Raw genomic sequence first — 23,323 nt, forward strand, 5'->3', positions numbered from 1 at the left:
CCTCTGCGTGTGAACGAGCCGGTGCCAGCCTCTGCGTGTGAACAAGCCAGTGCCAGCCTCTGTGTGTGAATGAGCCAGTGCCACTGCATGTGAACGAGCCGGTGCCAGCCTCTGCGTGTGAACGAGCCGGTGCCAGCCTCTGCGTGTGAATGAGCCAGTGCCACTGCATGTGAACGAGCCGGTGCCAGCCTCTGCGTGTGAACAAGCTGGTGCCAGCCTCTGCGTGTGAACGAGCTGGTGCCAGCCTCTGCATGTGAACAAGCCGGTGCCAGCCTCTGCGTGTGAATGAGCCAGTGCCAGCCTCTGCGTGTGAACGAGCTGGTGCCAGCCTCTGCATGTGAACAAGCCGGTGCCAGCCTCTGCGTGTGAATGAGCCAGTGCCACTGCATGTGAACGAGCCGGTGCCGGCCTCTGCGTGTGAACGAGCCGGTGCCAGCCTCTGCGTGTGAATGAGCCAGTGCCACTGCACGTGAATGAGCCGGTGCCGCCATCTGTGTGCAAGCCAGTTCTGGCCTCTGCGTGTGAACGAGCCGGTGCCAGCCTCTGCATGTGAACAAGCCACTGCCAGCCTCTGCGTGTGAATGAGCCAGTGCCACTGCATGTGAACGAGCCGGTGCCAGCCTCTGCGTGTGAACGAGCCGGTGCCAGCCTCTGCATGTGAACAAGCCGGTGCCAGCCTCTGCGTGTGAACAAGCCAGTGCCACTGCATGTGAACGAGCCGGTGCCATCTGCATGTGAACGAGCCGGTGCCGGCCTCTGCTTGTGAACAAGCCAGTGCCATCTGTGTGTGAACGAGTCGGTGCCGGCCTCTGCGTGTGAACGAACTCACTCTCCACTTGGCCTATGGCATGTCCCTGTTCATCTCCTTCCACATTAAGCTCCTGGATGAAGAGCTGATGGGTGCCTGGGAGCTCCTTAGAACACAGATCCCGGCTCTCCTGGACCTGCCAGTCAGGCCCAGAGCCGTTTCCTTCTCGCGTCCACCTGGCGCCAGGCTCTGTGCAGCTGGGGAACCAGGGGCTGTGCATGTGCCTCTGGTTGGGGTTCAGGCTCGGTCCTCGCAACCCATCTGCCCATGCAGCCTCCGGTGACGCATCGCTGCATGTGCACGCCTGAGATGCCAGCTGTGCTCTCGTGTGACGCAGGTGCAGTGACCGACATCACGTCTGGGCTGGTCCGTCCCAGCAGGACTACACCCAGCGGTGGCCACAGTCACCGCCCCAGTGACCTGGGTGCTCCCTGAGCTGCGCTTCTCCTTTCTTAGATGAAAGTGGACAAGGGATCCCGTGGTCTGTGGTCCGTGGTCCGTGGTCTGTGGTCCAGTGCCTTGTTTTCCTTGCACCACTTCCATTTCTTGTGCTGCTCCAGCCTCTGAGCCCTTTGCAGCTGGAAAGTATCAGAGGAATCGCCGCATGGAGCAGCTCAGTGTGGCCCAGGCACAGCGCGGATTCACAGAGCTGCCCTTCCAGCTGCTCAGATAAGCGGGCTCTTTTTCACACAGGCTGGTGGTTGCTGAAGTTCTGGTGGGGAGCGTCTCGCCGTTGGCTGCCCTGCGGGCAGTCTCATTTGTCCAGCAAGTGTGTCCTGTGCAATTGTTCTGTGGGCCTGGCACCAGGATCAGGGCACCGCCTGCCCTCAAGACCACGACCTTGGGTGCCAGGGCCTGGGGCATCGGGTCGTCTCTTCAGTTCCTCTCCACCTGCCTGGGAGCAATTTCCTGCCACAGACGCTGCCTTCCTAGAAGCATCTGCCTTTTAAGGAGAGGGAGTGTTAGAGTCACAGGCCAGCAGGAGTGTCTTCCAGGGTCCTCCGACGAAGCTTTGGGGCCTGGGTGGGGTGGGTGAGCTCCTCAGAGCAGAGGTGGTCAGGGCCTTCCTCCCATAGGGCTCAGAAGTGCTGTCACCTCCCAGCTGTGCGGGAGCACGTGCGTCTCGAGTACCTGCCCTTCCGTCCCTGAGCCTTTCTGTCAAACAGCAGGATGGGTTAGCGTGAGACCCTGTGGGCTCCACGCAGGCTGGTTCTCCCCACCCTCCACAGTCTCCCACGTGGAGATGCCATACTCAGAGCCCAGATTAGCACCTGCAGTCCGGCTCCTTGGAAGCTGGCGAAGGCCACACCCAGCCTCCACCCTGGGTTTGTGGGGACATCTGTGCCCTCCTCCGGGGTGGTTTTCAGATTGCCCAGGGTCAGAGACCCCGGGTTTGTGGGGACATCTGTGTCCTCCTCCGGGGTGGTTTTCAGATTGCCCAGGGTCAGAGACCCCGGGTTTGTGGGGACATCTGTGCCCTCCTCCGGGGTGGTTTTCAGATTGCCCAGGGTCAGAGACCCCGGGTTTGTGGGGACATCTGTGCCCTCCTCTGGGGTGGTTTTCAGATTGCCCAGGGTCAGAGTAAGCATGGAAGAGCGTGATACAGGGTTCTGAAGGTGTGTGGACAGTGATAGCCACACGTAGTCAGAGCGTGTCAGGAAGCCGTGTGTATCACAGCACAGAGCATGTTGCCTGGAGTGTTCTGGGAATGCTGGAGGCCGGGGGCAGTGGCACGGGTGCCTCGGGGTAGTGTTGGTACGAAGGATGACGTGGGGTTAATGGTCTGTCAGAAGCCACAGCTGGCCTGGCCTTGGTTTCACTGCTGAGCTCCCGCCCTCAGCAGCCTGTCTGTGCTCCCTCGGTCCTGGGCTGGCGGCGTCACTGCCGGCCGTGCTCCACTGCCTGCTCACAGCGCCTCCTTGGTGCCCTCACTGGCAGTCTCGCTGGAAAGCCTCATCAGAGGTTAATTAAATCTATCGCCACAGCAATGGGGGGCCGGGCAGAGCCCGGCTAGGTCACAGCAGATTAAAGACAGGGTCCTCAGCAAACCGCATGGCGTGTGTGTACCTTTGCAACAATCCTGCAAGGTCTGCACATGTGCCTCAGAACCAAACGCACAGTAAAAAATAAATACGCGTTGTCTGCCCTGCCCAGTGTTCAGAGACGGGGCTTCTGGGAGGTGCACCTGCCTGGTGGCCCTGGAGGCCGTCAGACCTCAAGGTGGAGACCTGCGGCGGGAGGGAGGCAGGGATCAGATCCGGGAGTCCTGCCCCGCCCCACGCCAGCCTGTGAAAGAGGCTCTGTGTGCGAAATGAGGAGACTCCATCCCCCAGGAATTCGCAGCCTCCTGTGTTTCAGATGCAAATTAATGCAGACGTGCTCACAGAGCAGAACTGAAAAGATGATACTGTAATCAAATTTGGCACCACGGAAGCTGTGATTAAAATCTGTGCGCATTAAACGCGTGGGTCGGTCGTGTGCCTTCTAAGAGGGCCGTGCATCCTCACACCATGCAGCCTGCGGCTCCGGCTGCTGCTGGGATGTTCAGAGGGTGTTTCTTGCCATGCGCGGTGGCAACTAGCAGCTGGGCCGCTCAGCTGGCTGTGGTGACAGAGTGACAGCAGTGCCAGGCACGCCCGTCTCCCCATGGCCCAAGCGCACACCACACCTGCCATCCGTCACCTCTCTGGCAGTGATCGTGATGGATGTGTTTTTGGAGACTGGTGGCCGTTTCTAAAAACCAGTTGCCCATCACTGACAGGTACCTGGCTCAGGTGCCAGCTGGGGCTGCAGGGGAACGGCCATGAGGGGCGCTGATGTCCAGAAGGAGCCATCCCTGGAGAGAGGCTGGCATCATGAGGAGACACCCGAGAGCTGGGCTTCCCAGAACACCACTCAGATGGGCACCAGGGAGGGCCCCACTATTGCCTGTGGGGCAGGATCCCAGCGCCTGCCAGAGGCCGTGTCTCCTGTTCAGTGGATTTATGGTCGGCAGGAGCAGCCAAGGCCAGGCTGCCTGGCAGCATAAGCCCGGGCCCAGACCTCAGACACTCCTGGCACCCAGGCTTCCCTCCTTCTCGGGTGCACTGCATCCTGGGAGGAAGGGCAGCCAACAGCCAGGAGGTGACATCGCACCTGGTCATGGCCCCACACAGCCCAGCCCCACAGACCCCTCTGGCCCCAGCCAGGCTCCAGGTCAAGTTCTGACTTCATCTGGTTACTGGATGCCTCCTTGAGCCCCTCTGCCCCCCGATCCCTCAGCCATGGGCACAATGGGTACCGAGAGGCTTCGGGCAGGAGAGGCCAGGTCCATGTGTCCACTGGCAGTCCCCATCCGGGGTGTGGCCAGTGGGATGGCCGTGCAGCTGTCACCAGCCCTGTGTACGGGCAGGCCTGAGCTTCCAGAAACTAAGTGTGTGGTGGCCGACTCCTCAGCCTGGTGGCATGCCTGTGTCGGCCGCAGCCGGCAGAGCCCTGCAGAGCCCTGCGCCATTCAGGGTTTGGCCCATCTCGCAGCCATGCTGCTGGCATGGTGTGTGTGCAGAGGGCAGGTGGCAGGGCCATCCCCAGAAAGCCTGGCTCAGAGTGACTCCTGCAGACCCTCAGCACCATCTCCAGAGCAGCAGGGATGGGAAGATTCTCACAGCCCGGTCCTCCCGCCGCTGCCGAGGGCAGACCTCAGTCATCACTGGGACCTTGTGTGTGAACAAGCATTGTGCAGACCCAACGGGGTGCTGCCCTCACCACGTACCCAGCGTGCTCTGGATGGCAGGGCCAGTGGCAGCCTCCTTACCCTCCCTGCCAGCTCCTCAGGGCCACGGGGACGCCCTTCCCTGAGGGTGGCGGTCAGGTCGTGGGGCCCTGCAGAGGGTGTGAGAGCTGAGCCCCGCTCTTCCGCCCACTTGCTTGTTAGAATCTGAGTGTAAAATCACAATGGCAACAATAGAATCACTAATTTATTTTTTCGTTACTCTTCAGAAAGAGACTTTTATTTGGTCTGTTTCTACGTAGGGCCTACAACATCACCTGAAGGAAAATGTTAACTGTAGTGACGACATTTGGTTTCACATTTAGGGGATTTTACCCAATATTTTCAACTGGTAGGTGCCAAAAATATTCTCGTTTTATGGAAAAAGACAAAAAACAAAAGACTGTGGCATTTTTCTGCAGCCTGTCCCAGGGCTCCGTTAGAGGAACTGTTTTTTGGATTTATTACTAATTTTTCATAATCAGTAGTGTGTTCACTAATCGGTAACGTACTTTTCTGTATTTTTTATGAGCTCATACTTTATTTAAAAATCCCTCTGCTTGCCCTTGGTTTGAAAGAAGCCCATGGGAAACATATGGGACAGAGCAGGTCTCTCGTGCCAAGGCAGGGGCTGCTGGAGACCCCGGGCAGCCTCATTCCTCCCTTCTCCTGGACACACCATGCCTGGCTCCCTGCTGGCAGCCAGTGGCTCTGAGAAGCATGCGGGGACCCTGGGGTGCAGGCTGAGCTCTGGGCCCTGCGTCCTCTTCCCATTCCGCATCCCTGTCCCAACACCCAGCGTGCCAGGGTATGCCTGGAAGGAGTCACTGAGAGGTGCAGCTTATGCCCCTGCTGCTGGGCAGGGCCAGTCCTGAGAGCCACCCCTGGGCCGAGCAGAGGCTGCCCAGGATGGTGCTGGACACAGCCTGAAGAGGAGACAGATCACTGCTTTCTTCCCGGAAAGCCTGTGGAGCTCTCCCTGGCGTCAGAGCCAGCGGACACCGCTCCCGTTCCTCCCATCCTCCACTCCTCCCGCTCCTCCGTTCCATCCACGGCACTTCCAAGCCAGCCAGGCTGCTGGAGCCCAGGAGCAGCCTTGGGAGTGGACGTGAAAGAGTCTTTATGACATGTTGTTGTTCTGGGCGGCCGTGGGACAATGCACACAGAGAGGAAGAAGGCCGCTCAGATGCTGATGCCACATCTCCCCATGACAGTGCCTTTTCACTGGGGCAGACCTGCGCTCCATATGCTCAGGATGCGGGGCCTGTGCCCGGCCCTGCGGCTTGCAGCGAGGTCCGAGCTCCGTAAGCTCCGGATGCGAGGTCTGTGCCCCACCCTGCAGCTCACAGCAACGTCTGCACACCAGGGCCTCACGGTTGGTGCTTTTGTCAGCAATCCTCCATAGGTTCCCCCTTCCAGGGGTCTAGGGTTCACCTAGAGGCAGGCGAAGTGTCTGGACGGCCCGGCAGAAGCAGCAGGTGGCCTTCTTCAGAGAGGACAGGACACCCCGCAGCCCTTCCAGCAAGCCCACCAACGTCAGCCCACCGCCAGGCTCTCAGCTTCTCAGATTCCATCCAGGGTGATGTTCTCTGGATCCGGTGGCCTGCCCTGATCCTAAAAAGCAAGGAAATGGGCACACGTGGCAGGACGCCTTCCCCAGCTTCACTGTGGGCTGAGCGCAGGCTGTGTGCCCCTGAGGAAGGGTCCTTGGTGCCCACTGCCCTGGGCCTCCCAGCCTCACCACGCATTTCCCACGCCAAGTCCACCCAGGGTCCCTCTGCTGAGCTCAGGCCCAGCCCCGTGAGAAGCCTGCGTGAGGCCTGTGGTGTGGACGTGCCGGCAGAAGGCAGTGCAAGGATGGTTTACTCATCATACCCCACACCTGTCACATCCCCAGCCTTCAAGCTGGGAGGGTACAGTCGTTGCCCAGTGGGCCTGCGAGCTGACAGGGCCTAGTAGCCACTAGCCTACTTGGGGTTGGTGGCTGTGGTGCCAGCTGCCTGACCTCAGCCACTCCCGGTTGGGGGGGTGCAGTGCTCTCTGGCCTCCTCTGCCCTCCTTGCCCTGGGGACCAGGTGAACCACACTCTGGCTTCCGAGAAGCCCACACACGTGTGCCATCAGAAAGGAGTCTGGAGCCTCCAGGAGTTAATTTGAGATGACGTCTGCTCTTTCCATCAGAGATCATCAGGCTTGGGTGTGGTGCTGACGTGACCCTCAGCAGGGGCGTCTTGCAGGGTCTAGGGATCTTGTCTCTACCACACGTGGCCGTTGGCCTGTGTGTGTTTGATGAATACCGATGTTCGGGGGTGCTGCCTGTGTCCCCCCCGCCAGGGAGGCCGGAGAGCTCCGGAGGCTTTCCGTGGCACCCCAGGACAAAGCAGGTTTAAAGCCAGGACTGTCCTTTCCCACGCCACAGCGATGCCTACGGCCCACACCAGTGTCCATAAGGTGAGGTACCGAGGAAGAGCTGCTCCCACGGGACCAAGAACACTTCTGTGTCCTCAAACTGGGCGGGTTTTCAGAGGACGGGCTGTTTGACAGAACTTGCATTCCAGTTGTCTCTGCCCCTTTGCAGGAACGTAGTAGTAAACCCGGAGCTTCCACCTGCTGCTTTGTCAGTGGGCTCTGTAGTTTTCTGAGCTGTAATGAAAGTTGCCCCCTCGATTCTGAGCAGAGGTCTGGACCCTCCGGCACATTCGGTGCCACAGCGGTGGGAGCCTCTTAGTGAATTCTTTCACGGTACACGCGTTGTGTTGATGTAGTGGAACACGCCGCATCGTGGGCACAGACTTATAGCAGGTTCACCATTACTCTCAGAATTATTTGTAGCGTAGAAAATGTTTATCCCTTGAAGCCAGTTCTGTTTTCCAGAGTCATTCAAGAACTTTGAACTTAAAACGTAGTGATTTCCCATTAATTTGTTTTAAGAAAGGCCTGTGTAAAGTACTCGGCTCTTCCAATGTGAACCATCTGTTAGAAATCCTTTCTATTTCCTCCTTTACTACGTGAAACTTCTCTATGTAACCCTTCTTTATTTCTAGGAATGTTTATGATTAGAATTTAACCAACATTTACAGGATAATAAAGAAGGATGGGACTTGACGAGTGTCCTACTGCCCACCTTCGGTCAGTTTCCAGTGAGAGCCACTCACGGGTCACACCACTCACCCCCAGCATCCACCGCCCGAGGGGCAGGCTTCTCTGATGTCACAGTTATTTCCTGGAGGAGGAGAGAGAAGAGAAACCCCAAGAGTTCACCTACAAAGAAAGGGGAAGGCCAGGGACGGACTCATACCTGCCTTCCCAGCACTGCAGGAGGCTGAGACAGAAGGACCGTTGAGCCCAGGAACTCAAGACCAGCCTGGGCAACATGGGGAGGCCCTATCTCTACAGAAAATAAAGACGTGGTGGGGCACACCTGTAGTCCCAGCTACTCAGGAGGCTGAGCCCAGAGGCTGAGGCTGCAGGGAGCCAGCCATCACTGCATTCCATCCTAGGCAGAGGAGGACCCTGTCTCAATAACATAAAAGTAGAAATAAAGGGACGCAGCCTGTCTTGGGTTGACGTGAGATGGGCTGGCCAGGTCTCTGCAGCCTGAGAGAGGGCAGCTGTGTCTGTGGGACCTGCCTGTCACAGGTTGTTGGTCTCAGCCTGGTTCCTGCTGGACAAACCCTGCAGGTTCACCCCATAGGAGCGTCCCCGCATCTGTGCCAGGAAAGTTAGTTTTCTCCTCCGCGGAACCCCAGCCCTCATCACACCCAGAAACGGGTGCCCCGGAATGTGGACATTGTCACACCCAGAAGCAGATACCCCTGAATGAAGGTGGACATTGGTGTCTGCTCCGCGGAACCTCGACCCTCGTCACACCCAGAAGCGGGTGCCCCAGGATGGAGCTGGAGGTTGGTGTCTGCATCTGCTTGCTGTACTCAGTAGCTAATGGCTGCAGCACCTCCAATGGCTTCTTTCCGAGACGAGGCTGTTCTCTTAGAAAGGACACAAACAGACAAGTCACTCGCACCTGCGGGAGAGCAAAGGCTGGGTGAAAGCCAGGTGTCCTCATGAGTGTCCTGGAGAAGGCCCTGCCCCCAGATGCCCATCAGCACCGGGGCCTGCAGCCCTGAGGGGCAGGTGCTCTGTGAACTTTCTAGTTGGAGCTAATGAGCTGGGCTGCTTCAGACATGGCAGAGGAGAGCTGGCGAAGTGCTCATCACAGGGGCCCATCCTGTTACTGATGGATGAATCCAAGTCAAGTCTCATGTGACTGCTCAGAGCTCAGGGAGTTCCGCCCCGAAAACACACCTCTGTGTTCCCCTTGGTGCAGCCCTGACCCTCAGGAGGAGGCCTTCCTACAGTGGCACCAACTCTCAGAGGCGATGCCACACCTCGTCCTGAGCGAGAGAGTGCCCACCGCCCCGGAAGTCAGCCCCAGGCCTGAGCAGAGAGGGGCGCTCCCACCTTTGTCTTGAGCAGAGAGGGGTCCCACTGCCCCTGGAAGTCAGCCCCAGGCCTGAGCAGAGAGGGGCGCTCCCAGCTTTGTCTTGAGCAGAGAGGGGCGCTCCCAGCTTTGTCTTGAGCAGAGAGGGGTCCCACTGCCCCTGGAAGTCAGCCCCAGGCCTGAGCAGAGAGGGGCGCTCCCAGCTTTGTCTTGAGCAGAGAGGGGTCCCACTGCCCCTGGAAGTCAGCCCCAGGCCTGAGCGAGAAGGCTGCCCCTGGCTTCACTCACTGGCCATTAGTGTCAGACGCTGGCATCCACAGCTGGAAAGTGGCTGCATCGGTCTGGCGGCCAGTCAGGCTCTGTCCAACCAGAGCTTCCCTCGCAGGGTTTTGCTGTTTTAGTCATTGCTGTCCTTAAGGGACATCTCAGAGACTGGCACAGATTTCCGTAAATTACAGCCCTGTGAAGCAAAAAGTGCTTCCCGCTGAGTTAGGACTGAGGGATGCCAGCTATGATGCCCCCTTCCCTGTCCGGAGTCCATGGTGGACCTGGGCACCCTCATTGGTCACCAGGAACCCTCATTGACATTCATGCCGGTTTGAATCTTTTGGCCGAGATGTATCCCTGCAGGTACCCTGCGTCCTTTGGCCCTTATCTAACCGCTGAAGACTTGTCTCTAAGACCATTTCTTTTACAAGCGTTTCCTTTCAGCTGTTGCGGCCAACATCTGTGTGTGGCTGAAATTCGACCCGGCCAGCCTGCGCCTGCCCCGCGCCCCCTTTGTCCCCCGGCCTTTGTGTCCGATTTCATGCTATCAGAGGGCTGCGTGTTTTCCTGCATGAAGCTGTCAGCAGGATGAAAGCTTAGGAGCAGGGTCACGTTGAGAGGGGTGGGCATGAAAAATTGGGAAAATGTGTCTTCAAGCCCACCCACCGGCGCACCACTCAGCCCCAGCAGGGACCAGGCCCAGAGGGAGGGTGAGCCCCTGGCGCGGACCCCTGGGTGGCCGGACCCTAACCCTGGGGCTTGGGCTCTGCCCCTCCTTCATTCCTTCATTTGTCCCATGGGTGTCAACTGGACATCTGCAAAGTGCCAGAGGCAGTTTCCTTTTCAATCCACACTTCCTTCAGGGTTGGACTTACTCTCCTCCTCAGGTGTGGGGGGGAAACTCCCACATGGTTAGAGTCAGTGGTTTAGGTCCCACCACGCTGCCAGCCCACAGCGGCGACACACTTTGCTAGCTGACAGGCAGCATCTCCAGAGCCTGGACGTTACCGTCCTGGGAGACCTGTGATGAGGACTGGGGTACACAGGTGTGCTGAGGACACCCTCCAGGTCTGGCCCCAGGGCTCAGACTGGCAGGCTGGGGCCTCCGGGTTTTGGCGCATTTGGTCTGACACAGGCAGACCTCGGCTGAGCATGTTAGGGTCACGTCTGAGCCTCCTGGTTTTGGCGCATTCGCTCTGTGACACAGGCAGACTGCGGCTGAGCGTGTTGGGGTCACGTCTGAGCCTCCTGGTTTTGGCGCATTCGCTCTGTGACACAGGCAGACTGCGGCTGAGCGTGTTGGGGTCACGTCTGAGCCTCCTGGTTTTGGTGCATTTGCTCTGTGACACAGGCAGACTGCGGCTGAGCGTGTTAGGGTCACGTCCGAGCCTCCTGGTTTTGGTGCATTCTCTGTGACACAGGCAGACTGCGGCTGAGCGTGTTAGGGTCACGTCTGAGCCTCCTGGTTTTGGTGCATTCGCTCTGTGACACAGGCAGACCACGGCTGAGCGTGTTGGGGTCACGTCCGAGCCTCCTGGTTTTGGTGCATTCGCTCTGACACAGGCAGACTACGGCTGAGCGTGTTGGGGTCACGTCCGAGCCTCCTGGTTTTGGTGCATTCGCTCTGACACAGGCAGACCGTGGCTGAGCGTGTTGGGGTCACGTCCAAGCCTCCTGGTTTTGGTGCATTCGCTCTGTGACACAGGCAGACCGCGGCTGAGCGTGTTAGGGTCACGTCCGAGCCTCCTGGTTTTGGTGCATTCGCTCTGTGACACAGGCAGACCACGGCTGAGCGTGTTGGGGTCACGTCCGAGCCTCCTGGTTTTGGTGCATTCGCTCTGACACAGGCAGACTACGGCTGAGCGTGTTGGGGTCACGTCCGAGCCTCCTGGTTTTGGTGCATTCGCTCTGACACAGGCAGACTACGGCTGAGCGTGTTGGGGTCACGTCCGAGCCTCCTGGTTTTGGTGCATTCGCTCTGACACAGGCAGACTACGGCTGAGCGTGTTGGGGTCACGTCCGAGCCTCCTGGTTTTGGTGCATTCGCTCTGACACAGGCAGACTACGGCTGAGCGTGTTGGGGTCACGTCCGAGCCTCCTGGTTTTGGTGCATTCGCTCTGACACAGGCAGACTACGGCTGAGCGTGTTGGGGTCACGTCCGAGCCTCCTGGTTTTGGTGCATTCGCTCTGTGACACAGGCAGACCGCGGCTGAACTTGATGGGGTCACGTCCGAGCCTCCTGGTTTTGGTGCATTCGCTCTGACACAGGCAGACCGCGGCTGAGCGTGCGGTCCTGAACTCCATCCTCCGCACAGAAGAAGTTTCCGTCAGAAGAAGGAACTCCAGCCACAGTGGGTCTGCGCCTGCGGGACTGTGTCTTGCTACACTTGAGGGCCAGGCTGGACGGGTCCCCACAGGGGTAGAGGAGTGGCTGGCTCTGGCCAAGCTGCCAAAGCAGGAGGCCTGAAGGATGGAACCTTGCAGTGGAGACCCCCCCATGGGAACAGATGCACCCGCATGGCTTCTGTGCTGCTGAGGAGCTGGGGTCGTAGCCTCAAGGAGCGGCTCGTTCTGTTGCTTTCTGCTTTGAGGTGGATTTTCTTCCGGTTTGATGAGAAAGGTTAGTCGGGCCTCCCAAGGATGTACTCAGTGTCTGAGTGTTGAAGACCTGGCCTGCTCTAGGGCCAGCATGTGAGCCACAGCTCACCACCCACAGGCCTCACAGGAGACCCTGTTCCCGAAGCAGAGCAGCTGCTGCCACCGAGGCGGTGGCCAGATCAGGAATTCCGGGACCCGCAGGAGGGGTGGAGACTGGCTCTGCCAGCTCCTGTATCTTTGGAATCTGTCAGCAGACACTCTGTCCACGGTGGGTTGTGCCCATGGGGGTCGGGCAGATGGGGAGTTTCAATCTTGCCTCCTGTAGAGGGTCTCAGGTTAGAGGAAAGAAGCCTCATTCTCTTGACGATGGTTTAATTCCTTAAGAACTCACTAGAATCTGCCCCTCGGCAGCTGCCTGTGGTGTGTCAGGATTTGGGGGCAACGTTGGCTCTGTGGTTCGTGTTTATTTTGTTTAACTGTGAACACCCTCGTGCTCCCTGGGTTGAGGGGAGAGAAGAGACGGCTTTCAAGGAGATAAAGACATTCTTGCAGCTTCCAGGCTTCACGAGGGCATGCCCTCCCTGAGCTGTAAGGGTCCACAGGCATCTGGCCAGACCAGCCTCCATCTCGGAGGAAGGTCGGGATTTGGTGCAGCCGCCACAGATCACGGCGCCATCGTCCCTCCCAGAAGTGCCGTCCTGGGCCCAAGCTGCCCGCCTCTCCCTCGGCACAGGCTTGGTGGTGGGGTGTGCCCAGGCCAGTGGCTAGGTCAGGAGACCACAAGGGTGCATTTGCCTCTGCTCTAGGGCTGCTCGGGCAGCCCTAGTGGCACCTGTGGACACAGGGAGGTGTGGTGGGAGGGTGCCGTGGCCTGTCAGCCTTTGATCTTGGTGCGCGTGGTTCTGCCTGTCCGCCACAGAGGACCAGGTCCTCCATCCCCCTCATGTGCTCCTGGAGGCCATGTTGCTCCTGGAGGCCATGGACGCCTCCCCCTCAGGAAGGTGCAGGCTGGGGCTGCCACTGTCGGCAGGCTGTGGCCCCAGGAAGGGGGTTTGTGGCCCCGTGGCTAACAGGTCTCCTTGTCTGCCTGAGCATGTTGGGCACCAGGGAGCATTCAGGGAACTGCACTCTCAGGTGTGGCAGGAGGGGGCATCTCCAGCCTTTGCTCTTCATTGCTTTTCTCAAAGCCGTTCCCCTGGGATCCCAGCTTTCCCTTCCTAAGCCTGGGTGGCATCTGTGCTGGGTCCTGCCAGGACCTTCCTCCTCATGTGAGGCATGTTACTGCTGGCACTGGCTCCAGGCCTCAGGCATGGTGGGTCCCCCAGAGGAGTGTGGCCCGGATGGCAGGTGGGTACCTGAGAGCTCCAGCTCAGCAGCTCCCAGCCAGCCTCACCTAGGACTTGCTTCTCCCTGAACTGAGACTCCTGGGCAGGATCTGGAAGCTGAGCCTGGGGTAGGGCCTGTGGTGCCTGCACGCTGCCTGTACACACAGACGGCTTCTTCTGAGCCCTGAGTGTGCCCCTGAGGCTGCGTGTCCACTTGGCCCAGCAGGGCGCTCTGGACACCTGGTGATTCCTGGTGGAGGGTGGAGCCCAAGCACCTGCCAGCTGTGCGTGTGGGGCCTGGAGGCCACAGCCAGGGATGATTCGTTTCAGGGAACACAGAACAAGTTTTTATTTTTATAAATAGGCTCCTGAAGTTGCATTTGAACACTTGGGCTGACAGGGTCTGAAAGGATGCGTTTGCCTTTAGCGGAGTTTGGATTTTGTGGCAGAGTGTCCGTGACAGTCAAGGGTGTGATGGGACAGATTCAGCTCCTGAGATGAGACCAGCTGCCCAGGTGCACAGCGGGGCGACTGTCCGCCACACAGCTCCATGCAAATCATGTGTGACTTCCGTGCACAGAAAACGGCACTTCTCCTGGGCTGACACCTGTGCCCTGGGCCTGTGGGCACCCTGCCCAGGCAGCGTGCCTCCTTGATTATCCAAACAATAAGAATGCAGGAATTTCGTTATCCACGCGCAGGTGGATGACCCTGGCACGCAGCATTCCCGTGAAATCCCAAGAGCTGATGAAACAGGATGCCAGGCCGCCCTTTCCAGGGCCTTTTCGTGTAGCTGCTAATCACGAAATACCTCTTAGATGGCTTTTTAAAAATAGCATTCAGGGTATTTGTTTCTCCTTTCAAAAGAAAGGAATCCCTTCCAAAAGTAGGCGAGCCGGAAAGGCCCGGCCTGGCCGCTTTCCGCATGAGTGACCGCGACTTGCTGGATTGAAAGGCGAAGGGAGCTGGCCGGCTCTGGCCCGTTCAGCCCGGTCTGATCGCTCCTTTGCAGCCTGTGAATGAGGCAGCTCTGGGGCGGGGTGGGGAGGGTGGGCGGCCCCTTCCTAGGCCCTGGGGTCCATCAGATGTTTGTCCTTTGGGAGCCTGGCTGAAGTGTTGAGATAAAGCAGTTTTTAAACAGTTTCCAGCAGATGCCTTTTGGGAGACAGAGCCATGAATTTCCTGAGCTGCGTCCTGGGGTGGCTACAATGGCCGTCTGCCTGCCAAGCCTTCTCCCATTCAGGGAAAGCAGCTTAAGCCACTTAAGCCCATTAGCATCTGGATGGGACTGGACCTCCTTGGGATGCAGGGATGGGTGGGCAGGGTGGCCCGCTCTGTCCTGGCTGTTTGGGTGCTTGTTCTAATCCTCACACTGTTTGAAGGCTCCAGACTGATTTGTGACACATAGTCCAAAAGCCATTTTGGGGGCTTGACCCGAGCCGCCTATCTGTGCTCGGAATGCCAATGGCCTGCCCTGAGGCTGCTCTGCGGATGGCCCCAGCTGGGGTGCTGCACTCCAGCCACCCGGAGGAGGATGCTGCATCCTGGAGGAGGTGGGCCAGGCTGCTCAGGGGCCCCAGGGTTCATGCCCTCTCAGCTCCTGCTCAGCACATGCCGGGAGCCTGCGAAGAAAGGCCGGGCACCGGCCCAGGGATGTCCTCCTGAGCCCTGGCCAGTGCCCCGGATGTTGGGGTGTGCCTCGGCAGTACCAGCTCCCAAGGGCCCTTCAGGGAGAAATTTCTGCCGTCATTTTTTAAAATAAAAATCATATTTTATTTTCTTAAAAAGCAGCTTTATGGGCCAGGTTTAGCTGCTCACATCTGTAATCCTGGCACTTTAGGAGGCTGACATGGGACAATAGCTTGAGCCCAGGGGTTCACAACCAAACTGGGCAACATAGCAAGACCCTGTATCTACAAAAATTTACAGAATTACAGCTGCAGGTGCATACCTGCAGCCCCAGCTACCGGAGCGGCTGAGGTGTGAGGATCACTTGAGCCCAGGAGGTGGAGGTTGAAACAAGCCTTAATCCCACCACTGCACTGCAGCCTGGATGACAGATCAAGACCCTGTCTCCAAAACAGAAAAATTTTAATTAAAAGCCAGCTTTATTGGGGTATAATTTACACACAGACGATAGTCCAGTCTAGACTATCCCTTCAGCCCCCAACTCAGTTCACTTCTGGCCCCACCTCCTTGCTGCCTCTGCCTCTCCGACTTCGTCCTTTCTGGGAATTTTGTGTCAATGGAATCTACACTCTGTGGCCTTTCGTGTAAGGAAGCGGCTGCGCCCTCCTCCTCCTGCACCGGCGATGCTGTAGCCCCTGCCTCTGCCGCTCCTCCACCGTGAGCACGGGCGCCTCGCCTTCCACGCTGACCTTTGATTTCTCACACCGTGTGGGTCTCGCTCTTCCCTTGTCCATTGTGGTCCTGGGTATTCCTATGGTTTCATGACTCTGCCAGGCTCCGAGAGCTCAGTACCTGCAAGGCCTCTGTGTCGGGGCCAGTCTGCCCAGGGAGGGTCTGCAGCTCTGTCCCACCTTTAGGGACTGACCCTCAGTGACCATTCCTTGCATTGTACTGAGGTTGACAAGAGGAGTTTTCAAAACAGTCCTGAAAATAATCCTTCGCAGAGATCTGCACTGGCGGTCCGCTAGCCAGGACCATGCCTCCTGGAGCAGCAGTGTGGCAGAGAGGTTGGCGCTCACTCAGCCTCCGCCTCCTCTGCTGCCCAGACGGCTGCCCCTTCCCATAGCTGGCCAGGGCACACCCTGACCCTGCAGTGCTCCTGCCCAGCCCTCTCCTTGGTCCTCCTGGTCGGTATGGTCCCCGGAACCCTGGCGGAACCCCCGATCTCTTCTTGGGTCCTTTCCACCTGCCTCCGGGCCTCTGCCCACCCCAGCCTCTCCCCCAGGAACTGGCTTGAGCTGGTTAACACCACGAAGCAGGAGGGTGACCTCAGTCGTCCCTCCCACATCTGCGTCACAGGATTAGCCGGTGGAGACTGTTCCCAGTCAGCCCTCCTGCAACCCTCTCCCATTGCTGCAGTCCAGCAGCTCTCGAGGGACTGCGGGGACGGGAGAGAGCGGGTGGGAGGAGGCCAGCCCGGCGCCCCCACAGGCGCCCTCTGTGCTGTTCTCAGCGATGCTGTGCCTTGGGAGCCTGCTGGGCTTGCCCTGGCTTTTGCCCCGAAGCAGCTCTGTGTGCAGCAGCAGCTCTGGGGTGGCCTTGGGTCGCACTGGCCTCAGGCCCTTTGCACATGCCAGGGTTGGCTGTGCGGGAGCGGCCCCTAACCGTGACCCCCAGTGTGGAAATTGGGGTGACACTGGCTGCTGTCTGGAACCGGCCATCCCATCCCACTGACTTGGGGTGTTGGGGACGCTGCCATGGGTGCCTGGGCCGCTCTGGGACTGACCTCCATTGCTCTCTTTCCACAGACGCTCTGCACAAAGGCCACCATGCAGACCGTCCGGGCCGCTGACACCAACGAAGTCGTGAAGCTCATATTTCGTGAGTCGGACAATGACCGGAAGGTGAGTGGGCCTGTGACGAGGTGGGTGACACACGGGCCACGGCCGGCCCAACCCCACCTGCACGGGACTACTCTGCAGGCTGCCCGGGGCAGTGGGGGCCGGGGGATGAGGCTGGGGGAGCTCAGGCGCTGACGGGCCTCTCTGACCTCACAGGTTATGCTCCAGTTAGAGAAGAAGCTGTTTGACTACGTCAACCAGGCGGCCTTCCGGGACAACAACGGCGCCGCGGTGAGTTCGTGGCTCCACGTGGCCACCCCGCCCAGTCCTGGGACAGCCACGTCCCTGGCCCTCCCGTTGCCTCTGCTTACCTGGGACCACCTGCCTTGTCCCTGCCACCTCCAGGGCTTGGTTTTGAGCCAAGTGCAAGGCAGACTGCTGGGACACATGTTGGGGGGCATCCTGCACCCATGGCCGGGTTGGGCTAAGGCTCCCGTGTCACTCCCCTGACCACGGGCAGTGTGACGCCCACTCAGCCCATCAGCTTCAGAGCCCCTCATGTGTGCAAGGTCAGGCGCTGATGCTTCGGGATGGGGAGGAAGTCCCCTTGTCTCAGGGTGGGCTGGCGAGGCTCAGGCTTCAGAGCCCCTCGTGTGCGAGCTCAGGCACTGATGCTTCGGGATGGGGAGGAAGTCCCCTTGTCTCAGGGTGGGCTGGCGAGGCTCAGGCTTCAGAGCCCCTCATGTGTGCGAGGTCAGACGCTGATGCTTCGGGATGGGGAGGAAGTCCCCTTGTCTCATGGTGGGCTGGCGAGGCCCAGGCTTCAGAGCCCCTCATGTGTGCGAGGTCAGACGCTGATGCTTCGGGATGGGGAGGAAGTCCCCTTGTCTCAGGGTGGGCTGGCGAGGCTCAGGCTTCAGAGCCCCTCATGTGTGCGAGGTCAGGCGCTGATGCTTCGGGATGGGGAGGAAGTCCCCTTGTCTCAGGGTGGGCTGGCGAGGCTCAGGCTTTGCTTGGAAGCGGGAGAGTAAAGGGTGTAGGCTCCTCATACCCCCGTGCTAGACTCGCTGTGTGGGTCTGTTTGTGAGCACGTGTGTGTGCATGTTTGAGTGCTAGGATGTGTGTGTGCATGAGTGCGTGTCTGAATGTATGGGGGTGGGTGTGCAGCTGTGTGGCCACGAGCATGTGTGTAAATCGAAGTGCATGGCAGTGGGAACGCACAGCCCACGCCAGTCCACTGAGAACCAGCCGTGCTGGAGGCAGCCCCAGCGCAGAGCCTGCTGTCGGCTTTGAAATCACAAGTCTTCCCTCTGAGGGATCAGTGTGGGCAGCGCTCAGGGGTGGCCTACACACTCTCTTTTTAAATTTTATTTTTGATTGTGGTCTACTTTGGTCCCCTTTGTAATGTATTTATAAATGTTTATTGATGCAGAGAACCAGGAAGCAGGCAGCTCCTGGCTGGGGCCTGATGTGCGGCCTGGGCTGATTGCTGTAGACGCACGGCCATAGCCATTCCAAGCCACATGTGATGCTGTGCGCAGCGAGCCAGCGTCCGCGACCTGGAACTTTCGGAATCCGTTCCTAGGCTGTCCCGAGCCAGCACTGCATCAGGGCAGGCGGCTCCTGCCCTCAGGGAGCTGTTGGGCGGTGGCTGTGGGAGAGGTGAGGGAGCACAGGCAGGTGGACGTAGGCCAGGTGCAGCTGCATTCACATTGCAGCGTCCTGGGCCAGCCAGGAGCTCTGGGGTCTGTGCCTGTGCCTCAGTTTCTCCTCATGAGGTATGAGGGGCTCATGGGTCGGTGCATGCAAACTGCTTAGGAGAAAGCTGAGGCCTCTCAGTGCCCAACAGAGGGGCACACTCAGCCCAGCAGACACTGCCAGCCCGCCCAAGTCCCAGGCCCAGAACCTCCACTCCAGGACCAGATTCGCTGCCTCCCCAGCATCCCCAAGACCCATATCCTGTCCTCTCGGGAAGTCACTTCTGCCTTCTGCCCCTCATCAACCCAGAGCCCTAGGCTCCCATGACGCCCACGCCTCCGCGGTGCCTGGCCTTCTGTGTCCCATCCCTCTAGCCTGCTGCAGGAGCACACAGCCCCTTCCCCCACTGTGGTCAGGTCAGGTCATGGTATTCCGTCCCCACATGGCCCCTTGGCCTGGGGAAACCTGAGGTCTGCTCCTCTTCGCTCCATCCAGGCAGACTTGATTTCCTCCTGCTCCATCCGTGGGAGGCGTCAGGTTCTCTCCCCTGCTCCACGACCTGCACCTGGTGGAGCCCCCCTCCTACTCGAGCCTCCAGGGACTGGTGGGGTGGCCCGCCTGTGGTTCCCAGTGCTCCTGCACGGCTCTTCCTGTGGGACTCTGGGCTCCAGGGTGTTTCCTGCTGCTGGGCAGCTCCCGGGTGGCACCTCCTGGCCTCCTCAGCGGGGAGAGGCTGCAGAGTGCAGGTGTCTAGGTGAAGGCAGGTGTCTGGGCGGAGGCGGGTGTCCAGGAGGAGTCTGGGGGGAGGCGGGCGTCCAGGAGGAGTCTGGGGGGAGGCGGGCATCCAGGAGGAGTCTGGGGGGAGGCAGGCATCCAGGAGGAGTCTGGGGGGAGGCGGGTGTCCAGGAGGGAAACAGGGCTGCCGTCCTCACAGCTGCGTGGCTGCCAGAGCTTGAAGGAGGTACTTTCGGGCCCCATAAGAGAGTTAGCTGCCTTCTCAGACCCTGGGGAGTGAGGTCTCCAGGGATCCTTCACAGGGCTTGAAGAAAGTGGAGCGTCCCTTGGAGTAGGAAGCCAGGGCAGCCCAGGGGGATGGAACGTTCTGGAAGGAGCAAGGAGGCAGGCAAGAGGGAGGCTCCTGCGGCCACAGGTGGAATGTGCGGGCAGATCCCAGTTGGGGTGGTGTGCAGAGGTATGCGGCGTGGAGGGGGTTATAGCATGGAGGGGTATGCAGTGTTGGGGGGGCACAGCGTGGAGGGAGTGCGGCATGGAGGGGGCTCAGCATGGAGGGGGTGTGGCGTGGAGGGGGTGCGGCGTGGAGGGGTGCAGCGTAGAGGGGGCTCAGCATGGAGGGGGTGCGGCGTGCAGGGGGGCGCAGTGTGGAGGGGGTGCATCTAGAGCATCCGAGAATGGTTGTCTTTCGTGTGGGTCCAAAGTCGTCCTCCCCGCATTTCGACACAGAGCACGCCCCTGCCGTCGGCAGCCACCACACTGTACGGCGTTCCCTACCTTTAGAAGAAAAGGAACCTGAGTGTTTGAGAGAACTTTTGGATTTGATTCCAAATGAAAACCCACAGTGGGGTGGAAGCACATTCCTGTGTGACTGTGGAAAGCCCCACACTCCGTGTTTGCTGATCACGTCATGAGTCCCACGCAGAAAGGTGGCCTGAGCTCAGGGGGCGCCTTCCCAGGCCGTTTCTCGTGGTTTCTCTGAGGAACTGACTGTGAGCAGAGCAGACGGCTCAGCGCTGCTGTCCTGGCACTCGGTCCTCTCTGCTTGGTGCCTGGACGACGGCGCCCTTGGGAACGTCCCGTGGGTTCCTGCTGACCTGGGTGCCCTCGCACCTGCCTGAGGTGCTGGCACGCCGACTCCGTCGTGCCCGGAAGCTGAGAGTTGTCCCCATTGACGGAGGGTCAAGGTGGTCGACCCGGTGAGCCCGGGAGAGAATCCCATCTCCACAGTCCGGTTAAACGCCCCGCACCGAGACTGTGAGAGCAAACGCGTCCGCGGGATGGATGCGCCGGAGCCGGAGCAGCCCCAGTCCATCGCACCCTTCATCAAACGCCGGTCTTGTACCCGCCTGACAGAAATTTAATTCGAGCTGGCTCCTGAAAATAATTATTGTATTTTAAGAGTAGTAATCATTGGCCGGGACATGATTGAATGTGTCCATGCCTATTGACTTTTCCTATGATTTATAGCTTTGTTTAGTCGATATTCCCATCGAAATTGTATAATTAATTATAAGTGTGGCTGTCAGGGCTGCAGGATGGAGTGCCCTGGTGAGGATTTGGAGAGATTAAATTTTCCTCGCTGTCCCAGGGCCGGGCTTGGGAATTTCCGCAGTGCCGGCCTCTTGGAGGGAGATGTTTTCTGCGTGTTTAGCAGCCTCGCCAGCCCCAGGTGCATTGATTTTCCGGGCCCCGTTCCTTCATCAGCACCGGCGTCTGCTGGAGCGGCGGAAGCACGGCGGGGACGGCTCCTGACAGATGCACGGGACCAGCCCCCGCTTTGTCACTGTCCGCACAGCCCTGCCTGCCTTCACTTTGTAATCAAGAAGAATGTGGAAGACCATGTGAAATTGGTTATTGTGTTTGTGAAGAATCTCAGAGATACAAATTATCAATTCAGCAGCAACACGTGCAATTTCTAATCAGACACCTCTCCCGCCTATTTTGTTCCAGCAGCAGCAGGGGCCCTCACACGTCATTCTGGGGGCGACAGCCCCCATGCCAGCCATGCAGGGTGAGGCTCCCTCTGACCTCTCGGAGCCAGAGGCCGAGCATAGACACACTGGGACCCTCCCGCCACACAGCTGCCACAGTCCCTGCACAGTTTCACATTTGTGTCATGGTCGTGTGAGCCTCTGCCTCCCTGGCTACACGGAAAGGCCCAGGTGGCAAAGACCGCATGCCCAGTGGAGTGTCTGGCGCAGTGCCCAGCGCAGGAGCAGCATGGCCAGCCCACGTCTGATGAGGAGGGAGGCAGACCCAGGCCAGGACACCTGTCAGAAGACAGGCTCGCTAGTGAACAACCGAGATTCCCAGCTGGGGTTTTCTCTCAGGGCTGGTGAGTGTGGGTGTGCCTGAGGGCATCACGGTGGACAAATGAGACTGGGGCCCTCACCCTCCTCCCCCAGCTCTAATACCATTTAGGCGGCTTGCAGGTTCCAGTTCATTTCAGACCACACACACGTGTTTCCTTTTATTTTTACTTTGCACCGCCGAAACTACGGTCCTTCTAACACAGAAGACAGGATGGGAACGTGGCCTTGGTTTTTGTTTTTTGCACTGAGCAGTCTCAAAACACCAGCACCCAGGCAGGACGCTGGCTGAGTAACCCATTCAGTAAACACCGCCACCCAGGCAGGATGCTGGCTGAGTAACCCATTCAGTAAACACTGACACCCAGGCAGGACGCTGGCTGAGTAACCCATTCAGTAAACACCGACACCGAGGCAGGACGCTGGCTGAGTAACCCATTCAGTAAACACCGACACGCAGGCAGGACGCTGGCTGAGTAACCCATTCAGTAAACACTGACACCGAGGCAGGATGCTGGCCGAGGGACCCATTCAATCACCATGGGAAAGAGGGGGCCCCCAGCCACCGAAAACCTTGGGCAGCCACAGCCTGCTCCTTTCCGAGTTTTCCAGCTTCCCCACAACTTGCCTTGGGGTTGTGCTTATTGGTATGTGTGTGAGCATGTGCATGAGCAACCATATGCATAATATGCATATGAGTGTGTGTATGAGCACGTGTGAACATGTGTGTGAGCAGGCATATGCATGTAAACCTGTGAGTATGCACGAGCATGAGTGGGTGTGTGCATGTGTGTGTGAGCCACCATATGCTATGAGCATTTGTGTGTGTGTGTGTGTGTGTGTGTGAGCATGAGTGGGCATGTGTGTGAGCCGCCATATGCATATGAAGGGGGGGTGTGTATGAGCACGTGAGTGGGCATGTGTGAGCTGCCATATGCATATGAACGGGTGTGTGTGTGAGCATGTGCATGAGCAGGCATATACATGTAAACCTGTGAGTATGCACAAGCATGAGTGGGTGTGTGCATGTGTGTGTGTGTGAGCATGAGTGGGCATGTGTGTGAGCCGCCATATGCATATGAATGGGGGGGTGTATGAGCATGTGAGTGGGCATGTGTGAGCTGCCGTATGCATATGAACGGGTGTGTGTGTGTGAGCATGTGCGTGAGCAGGCATATACATGTAAACCTGTGAGTATGCACAAGCATGAGTGGGTGTGTGCATGTGTGTGAGCCCCCATATGCTATGAGCGTGTGTTTGTGTATGAGCATGAGTGGGCATGTGTGTGAGCCGCCGTATGCATATGAACGGGTGTGTGTGTGTGAGCATGTGCGTGAGCAGGCATATACATGTAAACCTGTGAGTATGCACAAGCATGAGTGGGTGTGTGTGCATGTGTGTGAGCCCCCATATGCTATGAGCGTGTGTTTATGTGTGTGTGTGTATGAGCATGAGTGGGCATGTGTGTGAGCCGCCATATGCATATGAGCGGGGGTGTGTGTGTGTGTGTGTGTGAGCTTGTGTGAGTGGCATGTGAGCTGCCATATGCATATGAGCAGGTGTGTGTCTGAGTGGGCGTGTGTGTGAGAGCCACCATATGCATATGAGCGGGTGTTTATATAAGCAGGTGTGTGCAAAAATGAGTGTGGGTGAGCGGGCATCTGCATGTGAGTGGGTGTGTTGGGGGGGTGGTTTCCTTTTTAGTTCAGGCAGATGCTGGCGGCGGCAGCTGAGGCCTGAGGGAGGCCCTGGCTGCCTGGGAGCAGGTGCTGACCACAGAGAGGCTCCAAGGGCCTGACGAGGCTCTGCAGGCACTTGGGAGACTGACCAAGACTGCAGAGTGTTCAGTGGTGACGTGAAGCCACCCCTTGCAGTCCAGCCATGCATATGCCCACACACATTTGGCAAATGTACCTGGCACACACGG

General features: G+C 58.7%; 1 protein-coding gene across 6 annotated transcripts in view; it reads left to right on the plus strand.

The window, feature by feature from the left end:
- The window catches only part of INPP5A (inositol polyphosphate-5-phosphatase A), a 262,671-nt gene that overhangs the window by 218,124 nt on the left and 21,224 nt on the right, over nt 1-23,323 (plus strand). For all 6 annotated transcript variants that reach the window (XM_078346807.1, XM_008978944.5, XM_035269558.3 and 3 more), the window contains 2 exons: nt 16,622-16,717; nt 16,871-16,945. In XM_078346807.1, the coding sequence (XP_078202933.1) occupies nt 16,622-16,717; nt 16,871-16,945 (171 nt within the window). The remainder of the gene's footprint in view (nt 1-16,621; nt 16,718-16,870; nt 16,946-23,323) is intronic.

Source organism: Callithrix jacchus, chromosome 12 (assembly GCF_049354715.1).
Source record: "Callithrix jacchus isolate 240 chromosome 12, calJac240_pri, whole genome shotgun sequence".
Taxonomy (NCBI): Eukaryota; Metazoa; Chordata; class Mammalia; order Primates; family Cebidae; genus Callithrix; species Callithrix jacchus.